Genomic DNA, 9,004 nt, shown 5'->3' on the forward strand with positions numbered 1-9,004 from the left:
ACTGTCCATACGCATCTATCTTTGTTTCTGTCAGTGATGGAGAAAATTGTAATACACGTGTATCTCTGTTTCTGTCAGTGATGGAGAAAAACGTAATACACGTGTATCTCTGTTTCTGTCATTGATTGAGAAGAACGTAATACACATGTATCTCTAATCCTGTATGTGATGGAGAACAAAGCAATATACATGTATCTCTTATTCTGTCAGTGATGCACGTGTATCTTTCATTGTCAGAGATGAAGAAGAACGTAATACACGTGTTTCTCTAATTCTGTCATGGATTGAGAAGAACTTAATACACGTGTATCGCTCATTCTCTCAATGATGGAGAAGAACGTAATACACGTGTATCTTTCATTGTCAGAGATGAAGAAGAACGTAATACACGTGTTTCTCTAATTCTGTCATGGATTGAGAAGAACGTAATACACGGGTATCGCTCATTCTCTCAATGATTGAGAAGAACGTAGTGCACGCGTATTATTCATTATCAGTGATGAAGAAGAACGTAATACACGTGTACCAATGTTATACACGTGTATCTGTAATTCTGTCAGTCATGGAAAAGAAAGTAATACGCCTCTCAACATTTTCCCTTGTTTTAGTCAATTAAAATCATGATTACATGTAAACCGTTTTATTTATCTAAAAAATATTAATAATATCGGACAGTAAGTAACAGATAAACCTCAGTCTTTCTGTAAAATATTGGACATTATGAGTCCCATTTGAATAATGCAGTCCAACAGTGAATGTGTTTTCCTAACACAGTCCACGTAAAGTGTATCTGGAGCACCAGCATTCGGTATTGAAATTGGTCAAATTCAAATGATGTGATTGATTTACTGAAAAATGTGAATATGATCTACCTCTGAGATTATAAAGGTACCTTTGAGAGAATGCAATTAACTAAATCATACAACCAAAGTGTGAGAAGGCAAGATTTCAACACCACATCTAAAATGTTCTCATCAAAGATATATCACAGATATATAACTGGGAGTGCACACGTATCACCCAAGGGATATGACACGAAAGAAACGTTGTGCACAGAAGTTGTGGGGAAAACGCCAGATTTTAACTGTAACTACAAAATGTTATTGTGGGGAAAACGCCAGATTTTAACTGTAACTACAAAATGTTATTGTGGGGAAAACGCCAGATTTTAACTGTGACTACAAAATGTTATTGTGGGGAAAACGCCAGATTTTAAATGTAACTACAAAATGTTATTGTGGGGGAAACGCCAGATTTCAACTGTAACTACAAAATGTTATTGTGGGGAAAACGATAGATTTCAACTGTAACTTTAAAATGTTATTGTGGGGAAAACGCCAGATTTCAACTGTAACTACAAAATGTTATTGTGGGAAAACGCCAGATTTTAACTGTAACTACAAAATATTATTGTGGGGAAAACGCCAGATTTCAACTGTAACTACAAAATGTTATTGTGGGGAAAACGCCAGATTTCAACTGTAACTACAAAATATTATTGTGGGGGAAAACGCCAGATTTCAACTGTAACTAAAAATATTATTGTGGGGAAAACGATAGATTTCAACTGTAACTACAAAATGTTATTGTGGGGAAAACGCCAGATTTTAACTGTAACTACAAAATATTATTGTGGGGGAAAACGCCAGATTTCAACTGTAACTACAAAATATTATTGTAGGGAAAACGCCAGATTTCAACTGTAACTACAAAATGTTATTGTGGGGAAAACGCCAGATTTTAACTGTAAGTACAAAATGTTATTGTGGGGGAAAACGCCAGATTTTAACTGTAACTAAAAATATTATTGTGGAGAAAACGATAGATTTCAACTGTAACTACAAAATGTTATTGTGGGGAAAACGCCAGATTTTAGCTGTAACTACAAAATATTATTGTGGGGGAAAACGCCAGATTTCAACTGTAACTACAAAATGTTATTGTGGGGAAAACGCCAGATTTTAACTGTAACTACAAAATGTTATTGTGGGGAAAACGCCAGATTTCAACTGTAACTAAAAATGTTATTGTCAAAAACACGAATTCAAAGGAAATATAATAAGTGTTGGATATATCTACATCTATATATATATATATCCATGTAACAGGAGTGTTTCGTGATTCGAATCCTGTGATAAAAGAAAATGTACAGTATAAGGGAAATTGACTATGGGAACATAAACACTGCATATATATTACATTACTTTTAAGGATGTTGATATATAAATTCTGTGTTGCATTTAATACATATTAATTTTCAGTAAAATGCGTATATCCAAGGAAAACGAGGAAATCAAAATAGTCCAATAATATATGGCAAATTATGAATATTGGACATTTCCCCTAGATTACTCATACGTGTGTATTCTGAGTGGGTGTCACTGGAAAACATAGACATAACTTACCATCAGCTATTACCACAGTTGATAACAAACTTAGCGATTGATTTAAGAAATTAAAATCGGAAATATGTGTCTTATAGAAACAAGACCATTACCGACACGTAATGTTATCTACTATACGTACCTCGTGCACTGTTTTCCTGGGCAGGATATGTAGTATAACCCATTGTTATATCGCTGGAAGATGGTGTCTGGGAAGTGGCGGTGGGTGTAGTTGGTGTTTTTGTAATAGTAGTAGTTGGTGTGGTTGTGGGAGTTGTATTTAGTGTTGTTGTGGGAGTTGTATTTAGTGTTGTTGTGGGAGTTGTAGTTGGTGTTGTTGTGGGAGTTGTAGTTGGTGTTGTTGTGGAAGTTGTAGTTGGTGTTGTTGTGGGAGTTGTAGTTGGTGTTGTTGTGGGAGTTGTAGTTGGTGTTGTTGTGGGAGTTGTAGTTGGTGTGGTTGTGGGAGTTGTAGTTGGTGTTGTTGTGGGAGTTGTAGTTGGTGGTGTTGTGGGAGTTGTTGTTGGTGTTGTGTTGGCGTTGTGGTGGTGTTTGTTGTGGGGTTGTAGTTGGTGTTGTGTGGGAGTTGTGTTGGTGTTTTTGTGGGGTTGTGGTTGGGTGTTTGGTTGTGTTGGGGTTGTGGTGGTTGTTGTGGGGGTTGTCGATTGGTGTTGTTGTGTTGGGATGCGTTGTGTTGTTGTGGGCGTTGTCGTGTGGTGTGGCTGTGGCCGTTGTGTTGGTGTTTGGGGGGATGTCGTGGTGTGGTGTGGGGGTTGTCGGGTGTGTTGGGGGCGTGACGGGGCGTTGGTGGGGTGGCGGGCGTTGTAGTGGTGTTGTGGGGGGGGGGGTTGTCGTTGGTGAGTTGTGTGGGGGTTGTCGTTGGGGGGTGTGGGCTGTGGCGTTGTGGTTGGATGTTGCTGGGGGGGTTGTCAGTTGGGGGGGGGTTGTGGGGGTTGTCGTTGGTGTGTGGGGTGGGGCGGGTTTGTGTTGTGGTCGTTGTCGTGGGGGGGTGGCGGCGTTGGTGTTGTTGTGGGGGTTGTCGGGGGGTGTGGGTGGGTTGTTGGGGGGGTTGTTTTGGGGGTTGTCGGTGGTGTTGGTGGGGGGGCGGGGGTTGTCGTTGGTGTTGTGTGGGCGTGTTTGTGGGGTGGTGGGTTGGTGTTGGTGTTGTGTTGGGTTGGTGTTGGTGTTTTGGTGTGGGTTTTCCGAGGGTGGTGTGTTGGTGGGGGTTGTAGCGTTGTGTTGTTGTGGGAGTTGTTGTGGTTGTGGGAGTTGTAGTGGGGTGTGGTGTGGGGGTTGTAGCTGTGGGTTGTAGGGGGTTGTTAGTGGGGGATGTGGGTTTGTGGTGTTGTTGTGGGAGTTGTTGTTGGTGTTGTTGTGGGAGTTGTAGTTGGTGTTGTTGTGGGGGTTGTAGTTGGTGTGGTTGTGGGAGTTGTAGTTGGTGTTGTTGTGGGAGTTGTAGTTGGTGTTGGGAGTTGGTGTTGTTGTGGGAGTTGTAGTTGGTGTGTTGTGGGAGTTGTAGTTGGTGTTGTTGTGGGGGTTGTTTGGTTGTTGTTTGTGGGTTGTAGTTGTTGGTGTTGTTGTGGGGGTTGTAGTTGGTGTTGTTGTGGGGGTTGTAGTTGGTGTTGTTGTGGGGTTGTTGGTGTGTTGTGTGGCGTTTGTGTTTTGTGGAGTTGGTTGTTGGTGTTGTTGTGGGGGTTGTGTTGGGTTTGTGGTGTTGTGGGTGTTTTGGGTTTGTTGGTGTGGTGTGGAGTTGTGTTTGTGTGTTGGAAGTTGTCGTTGGTGTGTTGTGGGGGTTGTGTTGGGGTGGTGTTGTTGTAGTTGGTGTGGATGTGGAAGTTGTAGTTGGTGTTGTTGTGGAAGTTGTAGTTGGTGTTGTTGTGGGAGTTGCAGTTGGTGTTGTTGTGGGGGTTGTAGTTGGTGTGGATGTGGAAGTTGTAGTTGGTGTTGTTGTGGGGGTTGTAGTTGGTGTTGTTGTGGGAGTTGTAGTTGGTGTTGTTGTGGGAGTTGTAGTTGGTGTTGTTGTGGGGGTTGTAGTTGGTGTGGATGTGGAAGTTGTAGTTGGTGGTGTTGTGGGAGTTGTAGTTGGTGTTGTTGTGGGGGTTGTAGTTGGTGTTGTTGTGGGAGTTGTAGTTGGTGTTTGTTGTGGGGGTTGTAGTTGGTGTGGATGTGGAAGTTGTAGTTGGTGTGGATGTGGAAGTTGTAGTTGGTGTTTTGGGGGGTGTTGTGTTGGTGTGTCTGTGGAGTTGTCGTGGTTTGTTGTTTGTGGTAGGGTGTGTGTTGTGGGGTTGTAGTTGGTGTTGTTGTGGGAGTTGTAGTTGGTGTTGTTGTGGGGGTTGTAGTTGGTGTGGATGTGGAAGTTGTAGTTGGTGTGGATGTGGGAGTTGTAGTTGGTGTTGTTGTGGAAGTTGTAGTTGGTGTTGTTGTGGGAGTTGTAGTTGGTGTTGTTGTGGAAGTTGTAGTTGGTGTTGTTGTGGGAGTTGTAGTTGGTGTTGTTGTGGGAGTTGTAGTTGGTGTTGTGGAAGTTGTAGTTGGTGTTGTTTGGGTTGTATTTGGTTGTGGGGTTGTGTTGGTGTTGTTGTGGCGTTGTGTGGTGTTGTTGTGGAAGTTGTATTTGGTGTTGTTGTGGGAGTTGTAGTTGGTGTTGTTGTGGGAGTTGTAGTTGGTGTTGTTGTGGGAGTTGTAGTTGGTGGTGTTGTGGGAGTTGTAGTTGGTGGTTGTGTTGGCTGTTGTCGGGTTGTGTTGTTGTGGGCGTTGTCGTTGTGTGTTGTGGTTGTCAGTTGTGGTGTTGTGGGACGTTCGTTTGGTGTGTTGTGGGAGTTGTAGTTGGTGTTGTTGGGGCGTTGTAGTGTGTTGTGTTGTGGGGTTGTGTTGGTGTTGTTTGTGGGCGTTGTCGTTGTTGTTGGTGGGGTTTGTCGTGGTGTTTTGGCCGTTGTCGTTTGGTGTTGTTGGGGTTGTGTTGGTGTTGTGGCGTTGTCGTTGGTGTTGTTGTGGGTTTGTGTGGTGTTGTTTGGGCGTTGGTAGTTGTGTGGTTGGGCGTTGGTCGTCTGGGTGTTGTTGTGGGCGTTGTCGTTGGTGTTGGGTTGTGTGTTGTGCGGTTGTGGGTGTTGTTGTGGGCGTTGTCGTTGGTTGTTGTGGGGTGTTTTTGGGGTTGTTGTGGCGTTGTCGTTGGGTGTTGTGGCCGTTTGTCGTTGTGTTGGGGCCGTTGTCGTTGGTGTGGTGGGCGTTGTCGTTGGTGTGTGTTGTGGGCGTTGTCTGGTGTTGTTGTGGGCGTTGTCGTGTGTTGTTTGGGCGTTGTCGTTGGTTGTTGTGGGCGTTGTCAGTTTGTGTTGTTGTGGGCGTTGTACGTTGGTGTTGTTGGGCGTTTGTGTTGTGTTGTGTGGGCGTTGTCTGTGTGTTGTGGGAGTTGTCGTTGGTGTTGTTGTGGGCAGTTGTCGTTGGTGGTGTTGTGGGGTTGTCGTTGGTTGTTGTGGGTTGTGTTGGGTGTTGGTGGGGTTTGTGTTGGTGTTGTTGTGGAGTTGTGTGGTTTTTGTGGTGTTTGGTGTTGTGGGTTTTGGTTGTTGTCGTGTGGTGTTGTTGTGGGCGTTTGTAGTTGTGGTTTGTTGTGGGCGTTGTGTTGCGTGGTTGTTTGGGTTGTGGGGTTGTCGTTTGGTGGTTGTTGTGGGCGTTGTGTCGTGGTTGTGGGCGTTGTCCGGTTGTTGTTGTGGGCGTTGGTCTGTTGGTTTGTTGTGCGTTGTCGGGTGTGTTGTGGGGTTGTTGGTTGTTGGTGTTGTGTTGTGGGAGTTGTAGTTGGTGTTGTTGTGGGCGTTGTGGTGGGGTTAGGTTGTGGGAGTTGTAGTGGTTGTGGGAGTTGTAGTGTGGTGTTGTGGGAGTTGTAGTTGGTGTTGTTGTGGGAGTTGTAGTTGTAGTGGCTGTGGGAGTTGTTGTGGTTGTGGGAGTTGTAGTTGTAGTGGTTGTGGGAGTTGTTGTGGTTGTGGGAGTTGTAGTGGTTGTGGGAGTTGTAGTGGTTGTGGGAGTTGTGGTTGTGGGAGTTGTAGTGGCTGTGGGAGTTGTTGTGGTTGTGGGAGTTGTAGTTGTAGTGGTTGTGGGTTTGTGTGTGGGAGTTTGTGTTGGGTTGTGGTTGTTGGGGTTGTAGTGGTTGTGGGTTGTGGTGGGTTGTGTTGGTGTTTTGGGGTGTGTGTTGTGGGCGTGGTTGTGTTGGAGTGTGTGGTGCGGGGTTGTAGTGGTTGGGGGTTGAATGGGTGTGGGGTGTAGTGGTCAGGTTTGGTTGGGGGTTGTTGTGTTGTGTTGTTGTGGTTGTGGGAGTTGTAGTGGTTGTGGGAGTTGTAGTGGTTGTGGGAGTTGTAGTGGTTGTGGGGGTTTGTTGTTTTGGTTGTTTGTTGTGGGTTGGTTGTCTGGGTTAGGATTGTTGGGGTGTGGGGTTGTTTGGTCGTGTGGTGTGCGGAGTTGGTTGTGGGGGTTGTGGGGTTGGTTTGTGGGGGTGTTGGTGGTGGCGTGGTGTAGTTGGTTGTGGTTGTAGCGTTGTACGTTGGGTGTGTTGTCGGGTTGTAGTTGGTGTGGTTGTAGGAGTTGTAGTTGGTGTGGTTGTAGGAGTTGTAGTTGGTGTGGTTGTGGATTTTAGTGTGGTATTTGTGGTTGTGGTGGTGGATTTTAGTGTGGTATTTGTGGGTGTGGTGGTGGATTTTAGTGTGGTATTTGTGGGTATGGTGGTGGATTTTAGTGTGGTGTTTGTGGGTATGGTAGTGGATTTTAGTTTGGTATTTGTGGGTGTGGTAGTGGATTTTAGTGTGTTATTTGAGGGTGTGGTAGTGGATTTAAGAGTGGTAATTGTGGGTGTGGTAACTGGTTTTAGTGTAGATGACTTAGTTGTAGGTGGTGTAAATGATGTTGTGGGTATTATTGTAATCGGTGTGTATGGTAATAGTGTGGGAGTAGATAGTGTGGATGTATTTGACATTGGTGTGACTGATATAGTAGTAGTAAGTGAGAATACGATCAGCAGTATCACCATTACCAGGTACCGCTTGGTCCCCTCTACCTTCCAAACAACAGCTGAAGAATACCTAAACGAGATATACATGATAATGCATGTATCAATTTCATTTCATCCGTCACCGTATGGAATGGTTTTAGAATATTTTCGGGTACATTCTTGATTTCGTGCCGTCCAGTTTGTTTTAAGGTTATTATTCTCAACCGACATATAAAAAAAATCACAAAACGTTCGCCTAAACTCCGCGCTGTATATCGCAACAAAGTACATCGCCAGAAAAATAGTAAGTTTCTCTAAATTAGAGGACAAAGGTCAGGATGAGAAGTGAATATGATTCAACACTTGACGTATGCATTGTTGTTATAACCCAGAATTAGTTTTGACTCGAGTTTCCAGGAGCATGCATACCTGGAATAGGTTTGGACTCTTCAGAAAGTCCTTTTTACATCAAAAATGGTTCGAAAATTTCTTCACAAACATTCTTTATGAGTTCTACTAGGAGGACGGAAAAGGGACATTTAAAGATATTTATTTTATTTTTTAGTGTCAGTTTTGTTTAAATGTGACGTTCAGGGTAATAACTTTCCACTAAGGCTGAAATCTCGTAATTGTATATAAGCTGTGATGAATTTCTTTTTAAGCTATCAATACTTCGACTCGATCCGTAACGCAATTTTCAGAGAATAACCTAAGATCTGGTTTTTTTTCTTTCTTTTTTTTTGTCTTGAAAGGCGTCATAATTGTTTATTAGAGTATTGAACAATAATAACATGTAATAATTCAAAAGTATAGTAATAGAAAATATCAAGACATGCCGATGAGATATTTGTGTCAACACCTGTAAACGGAAACGCTGCTAAAAATATATCTATACATGTACATTGTAATAATTTTGAGCTGATATAATGCTTACATTTTAACGAAATTCTGCTCAACGTCTAAATTTCTTCTTCATAGTCAGACTCCAACAGCAGACAATTGGGAGCTCCAATACGTTTTTTCAATAACCACCTATCCGTTGGTCGGAGATTCTAAACAACTTTGAGAGATGACCTCATTTTTTTTATTTAATAAAAAGGAACCCCGTGTAGATCAGGGTTCCCACCTCGGGTAGTAGCTTGTTATGTGGAGTTTTCACATCCTGACAACACCTACGGTCATATATGTAATTTTAGGTATCTTATCACAGTAAGGTAAGATTTTACATATTTTGGTCCTTTAAAGGGAAGAAATCAATAAAATAGATATGTATAGGTACACAATTAAACTACGCTATCTCTTAATCATTTTAAAGTTGGCAAGCAACTTATAAAGACTGTTTGGACAAGTGAACGCATGTGTCAGGAAGAAGACAGATCTGAAATAGGTCAGTTGATTTATAAAAGATAACAGACTCGCAAATAGACAATTCAAGGCCACGGCTTTATTGACATGCACGCCTCATAGGCATAATGGCAATGTCCAATTTACAAAATCCAATTTTATACATCAATATCATTAAGACTCAAATTTCACAATAGTGTCAAATTTCAATATAGTCACCAAGTTTACTCTTAAATTTCCACTTCCGGTTTACAACCGGAATAATATGACATCACTTCCGCTAAATTTAAACTTGAATATTTACTTATTT

The 9,004-nt window shown here is 42.8% G+C and overlaps 1 protein-coding gene across 1 annotated transcript; it reads right to left on the minus strand.

The window, feature by feature from the left end:
- Positions 1–2,526: 2,526 nt before the first annotated feature.
- LOC117320021 (homeobox protein 2-like) lies at positions 2,527–6,467 on the minus strand (the record flags this gene model as incomplete). The annotated part of the gene is made up of 3 exons (XM_033874717.1): positions 2,527–3,274; positions 4,270–5,104; positions 5,268–6,467. Coding segments are annotated over 3 exons (2,783 nt in total), but the record flags the coding sequence as incomplete, so codon positions are not given.
- Between the last annotated feature and the right edge of the window lie 2,537 nt (positions 6,468–9,004).

The sequence above is a fragment of the Pecten maximus genome, unplaced genomic scaffold (genome assembly GCF_902652985.1).
Source record: "Pecten maximus unplaced genomic scaffold, xPecMax1.1, whole genome shotgun sequence".
Classification (NCBI taxonomy): Eukaryota; Metazoa; Mollusca; class Bivalvia; order Pectinida; family Pectinidae; genus Pecten; species Pecten maximus.